The sequence below is a fragment of the Arthroderma uncinatum genome (assembly GCF_011692745.1).
Source record: "Arthroderma uncinatum strain CBS 119779 chromosome Unknown scaffold3, whole genome shotgun sequence".
Taxonomy (NCBI): Eukaryota; Fungi; Ascomycota; class Eurotiomycetes; order Onygenales; family Arthrodermataceae; genus Arthroderma; species Arthroderma uncinatum.
Window position 1 is genome coordinate 906,218 of NW_022983865.1, and position 16,253 is coordinate 922,470.

At 48.5% G+C, this 16,253-nt stretch overlaps 3 protein-coding genes across 3 annotated transcripts; 2 read left to right on the forward strand and 1 right to left on the reverse strand.

Moving 5' to 3' along the window:
- Positions 1-2,327: 2,327 nt before the first annotated feature.
- GIQ15_04074 (uncharacterized protein) lies at positions 2,328-4,856 on the forward strand (the record flags this gene model as incomplete). Its single annotated transcript, XM_033551491.1, has 2 exons — positions 2,328-2,902; positions 2,960-4,856. 2 exons carry the CDS (start codon positions 2,328-2,330, stop codon positions 4,854-4,856), a joined length of 2,472 nt encoding a protein of 823 aa, XP_033405221.1.
- A 614-nt stretch (positions 4,857-5,470) lies between these two features.
- On the reverse strand, positions 5,471-7,066 carry GIQ15_04075 (meiosis-specific APC/C activator protein AMA1; the record flags this gene model as incomplete). The annotated part of the gene is made up of 1 exon (XM_033551492.1): positions 5,471-7,066. One exon carries the CDS (start codon positions 7,064-7,066, stop codon positions 5,471-5,473), a length of 1,596 nt encoding a protein of 531 aa, XP_033405222.1.
- Positions 7,067-8,859: 1,793 nt separating this feature from the next.
- GIQ15_04076 (transporter) lies at positions 8,860-12,011 on the forward strand (the record flags this gene model as incomplete). The annotated part of the gene is made up of 4 exons (XM_033551493.1): positions 8,860-9,352; positions 9,417-9,788; positions 10,130-10,973; positions 11,036-12,011. 4 exons carry the CDS (start codon positions 8,860-8,862, stop codon positions 12,009-12,011), a joined length of 2,685 nt encoding a protein of 894 aa, XP_033405223.1.
- Positions 12,012-16,253: the final 4,242 nt, after the last annotated feature.

The following is a 16,253-nucleotide window of genomic DNA, read 5'->3' on the forward strand; positions in this document are numbered from 1 at the left end:
GATGATCGTGATACCAGAGGACACCTCACTGAGACCCAGTTGAGCCGGTACTACCTATCTTTCTTTTGCTTTACGATATCGGCGCGGTGTATAAAGAAAAGAAGACGGGTAGACAACTGAGCGCCAGGTTCTTCAGTCGCTAAACGGCAAGGATGTCTCCAGAATAGCGTGTCCGCCTGAATAATATGTATGATATGAGGCTGCGAGGCGAAGAGCACATGTAATAAGTCAGAATAAGCCAGTTCTGAGTGTAGATTCTGCTAGAGATGAAGAAGAGAGAGAGAGAAAAGGAGTGACAGAAGTGAGGAAGCACGCGAGAAGAGAACACGCGCAGTAAGAGCGAACTGATATAAACAATAACACAGGAACTAACACACAACAGCTGGCGCCACTTTTGCTATGGTGACAGGACACGCCACGCAGAGTAAGCAAATAAACTCAAGACTCGAACGAGGGGTATCACGAACAGAAAGGACTCTATACAGGGTTCTAAGTGACGCTTGCAGGGCCACAACGTCGTCGAGCGAGGTTTGTCCAGATAGTCTAGACGGTGGGAGGAGGAGGAAAAGGTGTAGGGTGAGGGAGGAGGAAGTTGATATTGAATCGCATGCAAAGGAAGAGCGGCCTTTATATATGGCAGACCCACGTGACAGGCGGCAAAAAACAAGCGCTGTTCAACCGCGGTTTGCAAGCGCCAGCCGCGCGTGGGAAGGACTTACCAAGAAGGGAAAGCTAAGGTAACGTGACCATGGGACAAAAGTGCCAAGCAGCGAGAAGGTACTAGTGCCGCTGATGTAAGCACTGGAAAGGGTGCGAAAAAAGGCGAAAAAGACAGCAGTGCGTGGCGCGAGGGCGAGAAGGGCGTGGCGCGAGGGCGGTGTGCGGGCAACAAGCAGCAGCGTGTGGCTGGCGGGGGCGGGCAGCAGGGTAAGGAGCGGGTGCCGAGGTGCGTGGCAGCAGAGCAGGCGACGAGAACACGGCGAGAAAGAGAGCGTGAAAGAGGGAAGTCGGAGGGGGGGGGTCAGAGAATCCTTATAAGTACGGGCCTCTCGTGCTGCCAGGAAATCACCGCAGCCTCCTGCCGCTAACCTCGGATGGCCGAGCTAAGGTGGGCGGCCCTTGCAGTGGATATTTGCCGCCCCCTGATTGGCTGCGTGGTGACGCGTCCACTGTGTCTCGCGCTCTGATTGGCCGGAGCGGACCCACCCTCACCCCCTTTGGGCGTTTTGTTGAAAGGAGGCGGTACGGTATCGTATGGGACGCGTGTGACGGGCGCAGTCTGCCCAGGTTTCATGGCTGCCTGTGTATATTACGGTGTACGGCGATACGCTCTCCTTCGTCCATCTACACTGATACTTGTCCATGATCCTGATCCTGATGTGATCCTGACTTGAGCTGAGCTGATCTGATCTGATCTGACCGTGGACCGACACGTATGCGTGTGAGATGCATATATCATATCTGCAGTGCTCGTATGCAGCTGGGTTCTGCATCCTGTGTCCGGCTTCGAAGGCGCATCGCATCGTCTTGCTGTTGATGCAGTCACACACTCTATTGGATTGCCCGTAACATGTTTCGTCATAGACCCCCTTATGTCACCACTACAGGTCACGTGTTATCAGATTTTGATGTCACGTGGAAGATTTTAATATGGGATATGACGCAGGAAACGGAGGCAGCAGAGGGGAGGATGAAGCTGTACGGAGTAGGACGGGATATAGTTCGTCTCGCTGACGGCAGAGATGGAAGATCGCGAGCAGGGAATCTTTCAGGATCTTTCTCAGCCGAATAACGCATTGTCCTGTAAAGGGAAATACTCTATATGAAGTACTCCGTGGAGCCTACCGCAGGCACGAGCCTGAGTACTCCGTAAGATGCGGATATATAGTTGTCGTAAGTACGGAGTAGCATCTTGATGGAGTTGACATATGGACGAGATCGACCTTATATGGGTGGATCCACGTGACTTGACATCTATACGCTTATATAACCCAAGCTATGGTCAGCGGAAAATAGTAGATCCGATAACCAAGAATAAACATGCGAGCTAAGCCCAATATGGTTAAGCTCACGTGGTATCACCTTAAATTTTTTTTTTCGCTGCTAAAAAGTCGAAGCTGGAAAACATCGTGAGCGAGTGTAAGCCCACGAACAAGGCCAAGTTCTCCCAGGTCTTGCGGAGCGGGATACATTCATTTATCCAGACCTTGTACCGCCCCATTGACGCTGCAGAGGTATCTTGGAACTTGCTTCTGGCTAGCTCCTAAAGCTCAGGCTTTCAAAACAACCTCCCTGGTCCACCGGTATCAGGAATATACTTGCCCAAGATGGTCAGCAAGAAGGCTTCGTCTAGAGCCGTGTCGAAGGTCTCATCTACCGCTACCCCTTCAGCAGCCTCTGCGACGGTCACCGTGAAGAAATCATCTATCATTCGGTCGGCTTTCTCCCCCTCCGAATACCAATTGGCGCTCTTTGCGTCTGTCATTCAGGGTCTAGATGCGCATCACCTGCGGATACATAGCACCACTTCAGGCCGGCTTCAATGCGAACATGCAGTCAATCCCAAGGAGTCAATTACCTCTTTGGACTGGGGATATTATGGTGATGCTCAGCGCGGGGACAGGGATCAGCATATGAAGAAGAAGCGCAAGCGGAGCTCGGGCGTCAATGGCGCTGCTGGAGCTGATGCCGGAGATGTTGTCGTTGCGTTTGGAACGAGCACGTCTGAGATTAGGATGTATTGCCCCGCAGAGGACAAGATCACCGGTATCCTGCAGGGTGGACACGAGAGAGGGATCAGAGATTTCAAGTTCACGCTCAAGAAACCTGCGGTTGAAGGATGGAGTATTGGTGGTGACGGGAAGCTGGTGCAGTGGGATTTGCGCAAGGGACATGTCATACGGTATGATACTCGCGCGCAATTTTTCAAGATGCCATCGAACTAACGTGTGGTTTATAGAGTAATTTCTCTTCCGTCGACCTCTGTTTCTGCTTTGGCTAGACCTGTGCCTGCCAACCCACCAGTGCTATGCGCATCGCAAACGCCGTACCTAATAGATCTAGAAAACGAAGCAACCGATGCTGAACCATCGTTTAGCTCCATGAAAGACGCCGTCCATTCTCTCATTTCCTCTAGCACCGACTACACCGACCTATCCGGCCCGTTCCTAGCATCTGATTCCGACCGCTACATCAACGTCTTCAACCCACAGAACAAGAAACTACTCGGCTCACTAGTAGCCGATAAAGAAATCGATCTAGTCTCTCTATACCCCGGTTCTCACAAGGGGAGCACAAAGACGGCCGACCCAAGCCAGAGACAACAGCTTGCGGTCGTCACTCGTGACGGCGCAATTGAGATCTTCTCCAACCCTTTCCACAGATTCAGCGACTCCTCGTCCAGCAACGCCAATGCTAGTCTCAAATCACTACGCAAGTCAATGACCCGTCGACCAGACGCTATCATCAAGCTAGTCAAGCCTGATAAATCACGAGCTCGCGTCCCGGTCGTATCTGTGTCCTTTGATGGCGCTGACCTGGTTGTCGTTTGGGTCGAGGGAGGAATAGACCTTGTCTTCGACAGGATACCGTGGCAGAACGAGACAACGCAAGAGTTGATGTACACTGGTGAAACGGAGTTGGTTCGCGGCAAGTCCTCTTCTAACATTGGAAATGCTATGATGAACGGTGTCAAGAACCTAGGCAAGAGCCATGTCGATGAGAGCCAGGCTATCGTCGGACAAGGCGGATTTGCAGAAGGCATCGACGCAACGGAGGACAGTAATGTGGCCATTGCCGACTCTGATGAAGACGAAGAATCGGACGAGGAACTAGACGATGCAGAGCCCACCTCCAAAGCCTTGACAACAGCCAACGAAGACATCGAAATGGCAGATCACACTGACGCCGATGACGCCGCAGAGCCTTCGTTCGGTGAACTGCTGGCCTCCGCTCCCCAGACCATCGACGTCTCCGCTGACTTGATGGATAAATCCTCCCTTCTCCAATCCAAAGCCCTCCCCGCCCAATCTCTCCAACTCCCCACCGGCCTCTCCCTCTCTACCGTTCTCTCCCAATCCCTCAAAACAAACGACACTTCACTGCTCGAGTCTTGCTTCCACACTACTGATATGGCTATTGTAAAGGCAACAATCCAGCGCCTCGACTCATCCCTTGCCGCCACCTTACTGCAGAAACTAGCTGAGCGCCTCTCCACGCGTCCAGGCAGATACGGCCACCTGCTCATGTGGGTGCAATGGACATGCATTGCACATGGTGGTTCGATCGCAGCCAACCCAGAGGTATTCAAGAAGGTCAGCTCACTGTTTAAAGTCATGGAACAGCGAGCAGCAAGTCTACCTTCTCTCCTACTCTTGAAGGGAAAGCTAGATATGCTTGATGCCCAGCTTGCATTGAGGCAGAGTCTTCAAGTACACGATGGCCGTACCAATGACGACGATGTTGAAGATCGAGTCATTTACGTTGAAGGCCAGGAAGACATCGTCGAGGATGAAGACGATGATAACGCTGAAATGAAAACGATCCGTAACCAGACCGACCTACTAGACGATAACATGTTTGCTGATAAGGACGGAGACGAAGATATGCCCATGACCAACGGCGTAGAGTACGATGAGGAAGGAGAAGATGACGATGAAGCAGAAGATGATGAGGAAGAATTAATCGATGACGAGGCAGAGGTTTCTGGCGACGACGATGAGGATGACGATGAGGAGGATAGCGACGAGGAACCAAATTACGAAGAGGAAGCAAGCCTGTTAGAGTTCCTTGCTAATTCGGACGAGGAGGAATCAGACATATCTGATGCCCCTGCTACGAAGCCGAAGAGGAAGTAAAGTGAAGTGAATTCAAATCAAGTCGTCTTGGACGTGGGAATAAAATTCCTCGCTAGACGCTGGAGTAGGGAATGAAAAGCACTGATTGGAGATACACCCAGATAGAATGGAACTATGCGAGCGAGGGAAGCCTATTTAGCTGTTTCCATCCCTCGTTCATCCTCTATTTATTATCGTTTCCTTTTTGGCATTTATCCATCTGCTGGAGGGTTCTTCGAGACGGAGGATCAATCATACATACTATTGCCTTGCCTTGTCTATCTGTCTGTCTATTTATGCCTGTTGCCTTCTATAAAAAAATATTATTTTATTGCATTATTTGGTCGTCCGCTTTATACTACGTTACTGCTATACTGGTGTGCTTTGCTAATATTATGTTTTGCATGCGACGTCCCAACAATAACTATGCAGGAGTCAGGTAATTTTCTCTTATATCCCGTCCAGGGGCGAATTAATAGTAATAACTGGTTAATAATATTTAATGCGGTGTACCTAGGTCTCGAGTGCATATGTCGTACATGCACATTTGCCATCCACAGAGACTTTTCAGGGGCTGTTCGAGTAAACACTGAAATAGGGGTTCTGTACTACAAGCCAGCTGCATTCAACTCGCCCTATCTAATAACCTCCGTCTCCTTCTCAATTCCTTCCAAGCCCTCTAAAATAGCACTTCCGCCCAATAGACCACTCGTACCAGCAATGCTCTTAGGAGTCCCGCTCCAAACCTCATGGAACTTCACGGACTCATCGCTAGAGGCTACGATTATGCACCCTTCCTCTGCAGTGCGCGACCACCATGTATCCCCCTCCCTGTTGGACTGCGCAGTCTGGGAATCCTCTGAGCCGACATCGCTTCTATTAAGACCATGGCCAGGGTGTCTGCGGGTGGTTGGGGGTTCGGCGAGTTGATGGGCCATCTCGTTTGGACCACCGGGATAACTTATTGCCCAGAGTGCGCGGCCACAATCGCCTGGTACCCCACTACCGTATCTTTCGTGACCCGTGGCTATTGACCACGGTATAGCTACTACCTGTTGGCAACTTGGCCACGCGAAGACGGCTATACGGTAAGGGTGTTCGGGTGACGCGTATCCAAAGGTAGCAGCTATCTCGCGCCTTGTCTTGCTCCATATCAAGCTGGTAACTTGCGCGTAGACGTTGATGATAGCCAAGCATGCGCCCGAAGTGGCGTGGTAGAATCGAATGCACCTATCATTTGTACCGCCACCTGTTGCTAGGAGAGTTGGTTGCCATGGAGAAAAGGCGATGGCCTTGACAGCAGCAGCATGCAAGAACTTGTGCTTATGTGAATCTATAGGTATAGGGATCGCCTTCTTTGGAGGAGAACCTTCGACCGTGCGTCTCGATTCAGGAGAGCCTGCGTCCAAGATGGCACTGTTGATAGAATTCGTTCCTCGGGAGTTTCCACATTGCAGGTAAGACTGAAGTAGATATAATTTATCCGAGAACGCACAGCCTGCCCCAGGGTTACCAGCCCTTTCAGCGGAAACTGACTGATTTTGTTCTATTTTCCTAATAAGTTCAATAGTGTCAAAGAGTAAACAAAAATTATCGTTTCCGCCTGTGGCCAAGTATCTCCCATCAGGAGACCATGCCATCCCACAAATCTGCTGCGTGTGTGCTTTGATCTTCGCAAGGAGAACCATCGCACCATTCCACTTATAGCGTTGCCGCCATTTAGTGCTTGTCCACTCCACAGAATAATACCAAATTTGCCCTCGTTCGTCACCAATAGCGAGTTCTTCCACGTCCGCAGACGATGAACCGAGCCGGCTTGAGGGCCTGCGAGTGGTACGACCCTTAAAGCAGACATTAGACACAGCGTTGGGGATCTCGATCTCAAATCGTGGTTCCGAATCAAAGGTGCTCCATAGTGTAACTTGACCGCCATGTCGTCCAACCGCCAGTATGCTATGTCCACCTAACTGGGATGAAAAGGACAAGGACGTCACATGGTTTGAAACAGGGTAGTCCTTAAATGGAGGATGCTGTACATGAGTTCCTTCAGACCATATGTAAACCTTGTGGCCAAGCCCAACTGCTAGGACTCGAGCGGTATAGCAATATGCTAACGTAGAGCAGTAGAAATCATCTCTGAGAAGAGGTGCGTCGAGAACACGAAATGGAGTCGAAGGCACTGGTCTAGGTAACTTCTTGGATGATTTCTTAGGCGAACCTGCTGACAACATCAGCTATACAGTCCGTTGGAACATAGGAATGCAAGCTCTGAGAATAAAATGGTTGTATGATTCATTCGCCCGACATTTTCTCACTTACGTGGTTTTGAATTAGGGGTTCCCCAGCCGATGGCGTCCCATCTTGCCGGAGAATTTATCAGAGATGGTATCTTATCCTGGATTGATTGAGGTATCGATAGGTCAATAACCCTAGCTGCTTGATCAACATCTAAGGCAAATGAAAGCCGTGATTGGTATGCTAAATCTTTTCGAGCTGGCGTTTCTCTTGTAAGAAAGTTTGCTTTGTAGAGCGGTGCTACCGTTCCGCTTCCCATGAGGTTTCCGTGGCCATCAGATACAGCATTTTGAGGCCCAGGAGGCGCTACTATACCACCTCGGAAAGTCCACATTGCCTGCGTTCTAATCCTCGTGGTTGGGACAATCTCTCCTGGGTTTGACGGGTGTTCGCTAAGAAGGCCATGGTTTATATGGCGAGGTAAATGATGAGGCGATATTCTAGGGTCTCCAACTTCAGCTATTCTCAAGCCAAAGTCCGGTTGATGACAAGGGTACGCGAAAACATCCACGCTAGGGTCTCTATGCCGACGTATCCGTTCAGTCGGAGAAAGCGAGTAAGGGTGTCTGGACAACCTAAATGGCAAAGATGCGGAATGGTGCAAATTCCTAGCGGGTAAGAAACGATCTGGAGATTTTAGGGGGTTGTAGGACAGTCTCGACGAGGGACTAGTAGCAGGCGTAGTTTCAGCAAGTGTAGTATCTTCTACATCCCGTTTTGACCCAAGAGGATCTTCTAGTTCTCCTATTCGAAAGACATCGTTGCTAGAGATACTGCTAGCGGCTGTACGCTGACTGTGGTGAGAGTCTACGGGTGAAAAGAGAGAAGGAAATTCTGACTCGGTAGGGGACACCGGTGAAAGCGAAAGAGGCGGAGATCCTGGTGTGATTTGCCTGGGGGTTCTGGGCTGTTCGTGTGAGGTAATGAGAGTAATTGAAGGCCTACCCGCAGAGAATGTTGCCACCTCTGTTTCGGGGCTTCTTGGTGGCATTATCGCCGCTGAAGTGCGAAATCGCAAGACACACCAAGCGCTTCTTAAAAGCTACATGGGCATAAGAATAAAAGACTCGTGGTTCATCATAGCTATATAATGAATCGTGAACATCGTGAAGAGACTCCATCTTCGAGCAGCCATGGGCCGCTGGCTCTTCTCGCCTTCCTCTGGATGGGATGTCGTTGTTTCGTCCCAATCAGGAAAGCCGCGTTCTACTCACGATTCTGATTAGGTAATCACTGTAAATCACATGACATCGCTAACTTCCTCTGACAAACCACAGGCAACAAGATGAGAGACAAGACAAGAGAGACAGCATCTCGGTCCTGGGGTTGAAGAAACCTCTATCGGAACACTACACATACACGCCGTAGACATGTCAAGCGTAGGTATCTGCATCTTCCTTGGCTTTTACGTTATTTCAGCAAATACTCGATAATAACCCCGATATCAAGCACGGAGTTCTACGACAAACATCCACAAGCGAGAGAACAGAAGCTCAACGACAAGCTGAACTCAAAGCCATAAGTGACTACCAGACCCTCGACAGCCTTGTCCTTCAAAAGGTGCATATCGTCATGCCGTATCACTCCAGCGAACGAAAAGGCTGATATCGAAATGTAGAAAGCAGATCATGATTTCTCCAAGGAAGCGTTTGATAAGACATCAGAGCTGCTTGTTAAAAATGCAGAATATTATACGATATGGAATTATCGGCGCATGATATTACAATCCATGTCTTTAGAGGACCCGGTATCCCCTGAGACAAAGCCTGGATACCATATTCGGCAGGCTATCCAGCAAGACCTGGTCTTCCTTTTGCCACTACTGCAAAAGAACCCGAAATGCTACTGGATTTGGAATCATCGACTATGGCTTTTACAACAAGCGACTGAGCGCCTCGAGCCTAGTGTTTCCCGAAAGTTCTGGGAAACCGAACTTGGTTTGGTTGGCAAGATGCTCAATAGAGATGGACGGAATTTCCACGGCTGGGGTTATCGGCGTGCCGTGGTTGAGGCCCTGGAGAGTATATCTTGTGAGCCATCGGATACCTCGGCTGATAATCCGTCCCAGAGTATGACGCAGGAAGAGTTGGATTATACCACTAAGATGATCGGAACCAACCTATCAAACTTCTCGGCCTGGCATAACCGTTCCAAACTGATTCTAAAAGTTTTACACGAAAGTGCGGCCGATGATAAAAAGAGGAAAAAGATGCTCGATAGCGGTATGTTTCTCCATGATAAATTAGTAAACTTGACTGCATCCCGGTTTCTCATTATGATTTACAGAGTTAAGCCTCATTCATCGCGCACTGATCGACCCGTACGATCAGTCTATTTGGTTCTACCATCAGTATTTAATGTGCACCTGCGACACCGATCTCGCCCCCCAGACCATGGCCACGAATCTAACGGATGGTGAACGACTTGAGTATCTCGAGCAAGAGATAGAAGCCATCGAAGATATACTAGAGGATACTAATGACTGTAAATGGATATACCAAGCACTGATTACCTATACTTTGCTCATCGCGAAAATAAACAAAGAACTGGAAGCTGTACAAGAGGAACGGATCTCTGGGTGGCTGACCGCGTTGAAACGGTTAGATCCATTGAGAAAAGGTCGATGGAATGATTTGAAAGAATCGTTGGCCAAGCCAGGTACGCTGATATCGAAACAGTGAGCGTGGCTCGAAAACAATGACTGTACTTCAACTTCACCCCATAAGGCTTAGCAGTTAATACCGAAGATGGACTAGATTAGCTCCTTACGCAGAAACGGGTATGGCCTTGCCAGCAATATACTCACTTATGGTCTCCCAAGTCTGAATAGCATCCTAGGACTGAGAATCCAACACCAATTCTACCATCTTCTCGAAAACTAAGACGCTATCTAAAAGAAGTCCCCGGTGAGTGACTGTCACCCAATCTAACTCTCGACTAAAAGACGCATGACGGAAGAGTTTAACACTCGTGGTGAGCTAGATATGAACTATTTGCAGGGATCAGAGGCAGTTTAGGGCCGGATTTCCAGCCTTACCCGGGCCCGAAGAATCGCGTCCTCTCATTGGATACCACCTCGGTCCTTCCCGGACGGCGCGGGCCCGAAGGAAAATACGCGACGCCGATTGGCTGTATCAATCTATACATTTGGCTGTCAAAAGAGTATATAGGTCAGGAGTCCAAGCATGAGCTACGATGTCAAGGAGAAGTCAAGCATACGGGAAGAAAACTCCAATATCTCATTCAATTGGAACTGTCCTCAAATATGAGCGAAAAAACCCATATCCCCTCCGATTCGGAGAGCGCTACCCTACCCAAAGAACACCCTGAGGATGACCAAACGCACGCCAGAGATATCGACGTCGACCTCGAAGCAGCCAAACAATCAACCGAGCCCTCAATCAACGCAGAAGTATCAAAAGACCCGAACCTCGTTACCTGGAATGGGCCAGATGATCCAGAAAACCCGAAAAATTGGCCCAAGGGTGAGAAATGGAAAAACACCTGGGCCGTCTCGCTATTCGTCTTCATCTCTCCCGTTTCGTCTGCCATGATAGCACCAGCACTGGAGGAACTCGGTGAGAGCTTAGGGATGCACGTCAAGATTGAGGTATATCTATCTCTCGCCATCTTCATTCTCGCCTACGCCGTCGGTCCCATTTTCTTTGGCCCAGCCTCCGAACTATACGGCCGTGTACGTCTACTTCAATTCAGCAATGTGTGGTATCTGGCCTGGAACTTGGGATGTGGTTTCGCTAAGAGTAAGGCCGAGTTCTTCGCTTTTCGATTTCTCGCTGGTATTGGCGGCAGTGCGCCCCTGGCCATCGGAGGAGGTGCCATAAGGTAAGCCGTGCGCAGTATATCTGCGAATCCTTATGTATATCTTGCTGACCCGTCATATATAGTGACATGTGGAGTGCCGAAGAGCGTGGAAAGGCCATGGGTATATACACCCTTGGCCCAATACTTGGCCCTGTCGTTGGACCCATCGCTGGAGGCTTCATTGCACAGTATTCGACATGGCGCTGGGTGTTCTGGTCGACGTCTGCTGCGGCCGTGGTAATCCAAGTAGTTGGCTTTATATGGTTGCGCGAGTGTCACCCAGCTACGCTCTTGAGAAAGAGACGGGACCGACTCGCGAAGGAGACGGGCAACGAGAACCTGCATACCGCGGAGAAGGTAGAGAGTCTCGCCTATAAACTTGGACATGCCCTACAACGACCAGTGCGCATGTTCACAACTCAGCCCATCGTCTTTTGTATGGCCATATACATGGGGTATCTCTTCGGAACCACATATCTCATGTTCGCAACATTTCCTGAGATCTGGACCAAGGTGTACGGGGAGAGTGAGAGTATTGGTGGGCTCAACTATCTGTCCATTGCCATCGGTTCCTTCGTTGGTCTTTTCCTCAACCTCAAGCTAGTCGACCGCATCTACAAGACCCTCAAAGCGAAGAATAATGGCGTCGGCAAGCCTGAGTTTCGCATGCCCTCCTTGGCTGTTGGCTCTGTCATTAGTACCATCGGCCTCTTTTGGTACGGCTGGAGTATACGCAGCAGCGTGCATTGGATCATGCCCAACATTGGAGCCCTGATATTCACTGCTGGAACAATATCCTGTCTTCAGGGTATGCAGACCTATATTGTTGACAGTTACCAGACATACGCTGCTAGTGCTATGGCTGCTTGTGCCATTCTTCGCAGCTTGGCTGGCTTTGGCTTCCCACTGTTCGCCCCCTACATGTATGAGAGTCTAGGATACGGATGGGGTACGAGCGTCCTGGCATTCATCAGCATCGGTGTTGGCTGGGTAAGCCCTTTGGCCTTTTGGCACTATGGACCTAAGCTCCGTGCCATGTCCAAGTATGCCTCTGACTGAGCTTTGGCGCAAGCCAAATTTTGTAGATAGAGCTTTCTATTTCTTTGGAGCACTTCCAGTCGTGAAGTTGGGGCGCATCATGCAGCGTTGTTGAGGATGTACATATTTGATCAGCTTTTCAATCCTCTGGGCTATTCACTACGCGCATAACTAGAGGATACAGGGGTCATAAATGTACTGTAATTATATTCAAGAATAAACATCTCCATCAAACACCTTTTCATATGTTTTGCCAAAGCATTAATTCCGTTATTTCCTAAACTCGCCAACTCTCCTCTCGAAATTTGTAATTCGTCCTTATTTCTGTACATTTTCTATGCAATTACGATGAAATTAAGATGTCAATATTTCGAAGGTTGCGTATTTACAGTGTTTATTACTTAGTCATCAACTTATTAGCCGCGTTTCTTCTCGTATCTCAGAGCGCGTTTGTTACAGAATTAACATCAAACATCTCATGCTCGAGATATTGCTTCACACAAACTACGCTACAGGCTAGAATGTGCTGCTATCGAAAGGCAAATTATACGATTATATCTTTAGGCCTGTCGTGTTTCAATAGATTCAGATCATATCAACTCCCGAGGCGTGCAGTACCAGTATCCTCGTCGGGTTTTAACGGCCGACTACCCTTGATTCTTTCGAATGCTAGTGATCCTGACCCTACACTGCAGGGTGAGCACTATGCAAGTGGGAAATTATGCTTCACGGGTAAAACCCCGAGCTGTTCAAACTCGTTCAATGATCGCAGTTTGAAAGCCGGATTCTGGTGGCGGTCAAAACCCGTAATTCAGACTTGATGGTGGTGGAGCAGGGTTCCTGTTAATCAATGAAGCAATGTAAACGGAGAACCAATCAAAGAGCAAGCGAGATGCTCTTTTTGTATTATGTTAAGCTAAGATACGCGCTTAGCTACTAATAATAACCGAGTATATATATACGGAACCCCTTTCTACTCTCTGAAGGCTCTCTCTTTTCTTGATATACCCATCTGGCTCTCATCAGTCGCAAAAATGGCCGCCAGTTTTCTGGAGAACGTGGACACGACCTTTGTCAAGGAGAGCGTTGCGCGTATCCTACCAGAGTCTCTTCCTCTTCTATTTCTCATCGGCGCAGTAACGCTATATTTCACCGCCGAGGCAGTTTACAACATTTTCCTCCATCCCCTTGCGAAAGTTCCAGGGCCATTCTACTGTCGCGTTAGCAAATTACCATGGGTACGCTCCAGTCAATTATCCAAACACTGAAATGCATTTTAAGTAACAATTGAGCCTGATTAAGGATTACTGGCAATGGACTGGCCGCCTTCCGCAGCATACTGCAAAGGTTCACGCGAAGTATGGCGAAGTTGTCCGCATTGGTCCAAATGAATTGAGCTTTGCGAATCAGGCGGCGTGGAACGACATCTTCGCCAAAGTTCCAGGCAGAGAGCAGTGGCCAAGACACCCGAAGAGAGTTCCCCAGGGGAAAGGTGGCCCTCAGAGTATTATGAATACCGCCGGTACCTATCATGCTCGCTTCCGCAGACTGCTCAACCACGCGTTCTCCGAGAAAGGTCTTCAGGAGCAGCAGGAGCTAATCACCAAATACATCGATCAATTTACCAAGAAAATCGATACATTTGCGCAGGTTGGAGAACCTGTAGACGTTACCAAATGGTGAGGGATATACAGCCAATGTAAGGATAATCCTTATATACAATATAACTAACTCTTAAATTTGGGGTCTAGGTTTGTAATGGTGGGATTTGATGTGATTAGCGACTTAGGCTGGAGTGAGCCCTTCAACTGTGTGGAAAATGGAGACGTTCATCCATGGGTAAGAATTTACTCTCTCAAATAGGGACCACGGATAATCCAAGTTGACCGACTGCAGATGAAAACCTTTGCGGAAACAGCATTCGATTCGCAGCTCAAATTCCTTTTCCGTGAGCATGGGCTAATGTGGCTTGCACCATATTTCATTCCCAAGAAACTTCAGCTTGCCCGTATTCATAATTTTATGTATGCGCGGAAGAGGGTAGAGGAACGCATTAAAGAGGGCGGTGTCCGCGGCGACTTTTGGGACAAGGTCTCTATCAAGAGCGCAGATAACAATGCGGGAGGTGAGGGTTTGACAAAGGAAGAAATGATTGTTGCTGCAGTGACCCTCGTTGGAACAGGCTCTCATACCATTTCTACATTGCTGACCGGCCTTGTGTACTTCCTTGGCTCTAATCCTCATGCCATGAAGGCACTGTCGCATGAAGTTCGGACGTCCTTCAAGTCCAGTGAGGAGATCGACCTAGTCAACGTTCATAAGTTGAAATATTTGACCGCTTGTCTGCAGGAGACAATGCGTTTATACCCACCTGTCATTACTATGCTCTGGCGTACTCCGCCCAAAGGTGGAGGCAATGCAGCTGGATTATTTATCCCCGAAGGGGTAAGTCAAAATTTTCTTGTCCCATTTTCACAGGCCAGCGTTGTTTATCATACTAATTGCGACCAAAAGACGGGATGCAATATGTCATTCTTCGGAATTGCACAGAATCCCGCCTACTTTACCCGACCAAAGGACTTCTGTCCCGAGCGCTTCATGCCCAACCCACCCGCCGAATTTGCGAATGACAATCACGAGCCATTCCACCCTTTCAGCATTGGAGCCTATAATGTAGGTACCTCGATTTTTCTATCATGCCACAAAATAGGCTTGGCTGACCACCTTATCTTATATAGTGCCTGGGCCAGAACCTTGCAAATGCCGAGTCTCGTCTGATCATGGTAAAGTTGCTATGGAATTTTGATTTTCAGCTACATGGAAATGTGCCGAAAGACTGGCTGGACCAAAAATCATTTGGAGTTTTTATCAAGAAGGACCTCGGTGTCATGTTTAGTCCTGCCCGGAAGATGGGCAATGGATTAAGCAATGGTGTGAGCAATGGCGTAGCTAAGTAACGCCGAACATACCATGTCACATAACCTCCACTCATTTGTCACTTGAAGCTCGCTTGAACCATAAACTCGACTGGCTATTGGATCTAGATGGCTGGGTATTTATAGTCCTTCATAAATGCAATTTAAACCACAGTTACTTGATTCAATGAGATATAATCAATCTTGTTGACTACTTAATGTCTCTGCTTAATGCCGGTAAAGACGGGCCGGTGATGGAGTTACCTCCTTATTTTCATACAACAGCTGCTATTTTCATTGAAGCAGCACGGCTAAGCTAGAACTTGCTATGAATGAATTTTTGTAGTCTTTACTAGGCCGATAGTTTAGCCCTTCTATTGACACTGTACAAGTACGATGTCCACCTTTTTAAAATAATGTTCTTCCGTTGGATTATTTTGTATGGGAACAGTTTCAGATTCAGTTTCCTATCAACTTCTATAGCTCCGAAGCCAATGACGATGACCGGCCTTACGACCCTGGGTGTATGGGCGCCATGGCTTTTAATCACTAATTAAAATCCGACAAACGAGTCGATTCTGGCCCGAAAATGGTTTCGGGGTTTGACATAGGAATCTTTTTTAGTATAATTAAAGTAAATGAATGGATTCAGTAAAGGGGGTGGAATATGTAAGATCTGGCGTCAACATTTCATAGTCTGCCTGATCTTTGACTGTTTAGTATTTGGAAATTTCTTCATCAAGTTTGCAGCAATCATGACACTTACAACTGGTATAAGCTTGGATAAGAAAGGGGAGAATGGCCATACCACACAGCCAGTAAATGGCACTAAAGCCACCGAAATTAACAACTGGAATGGACCAGGTGCTTCAGCATTCGATTTTCGCAGTATGTTGAGGCTAAAAGTGATTAAAATGGTCGCTGTTGCTAATACCTAAGCTAGGTGATATTGTGACTACGCCGACAGCTCGCATGCTTGCTGCCATCACGACCACAACTTTGCTAGACGATGACTTTAGACAGGATCCCACGACCCTCAATCTCGAAAACTGGATTGCCGAGCTTACAGGAAAGGAAGCTGGCCTCTTTGTCGTCAGTGGAACAATGGGAAACCAACTCTGCATACGAACGCAACTACAAGGCCCTCCGCATAGCGTGATGTGTGACCACAGAAGTCATATCGTCACTCATGAGGCAGGCGGAGTTGCGAGCCTGTGTGGAGCTATGATAACATCCGTTCAACCTTCGAATGGGAAATACCTAACACTGGAAGATTTGCAAAAGAAGGTGAATAGAGGAACGCTCATCACAGACTGTCCTACCAGGCTGATATCTCTCGAAAACCCAC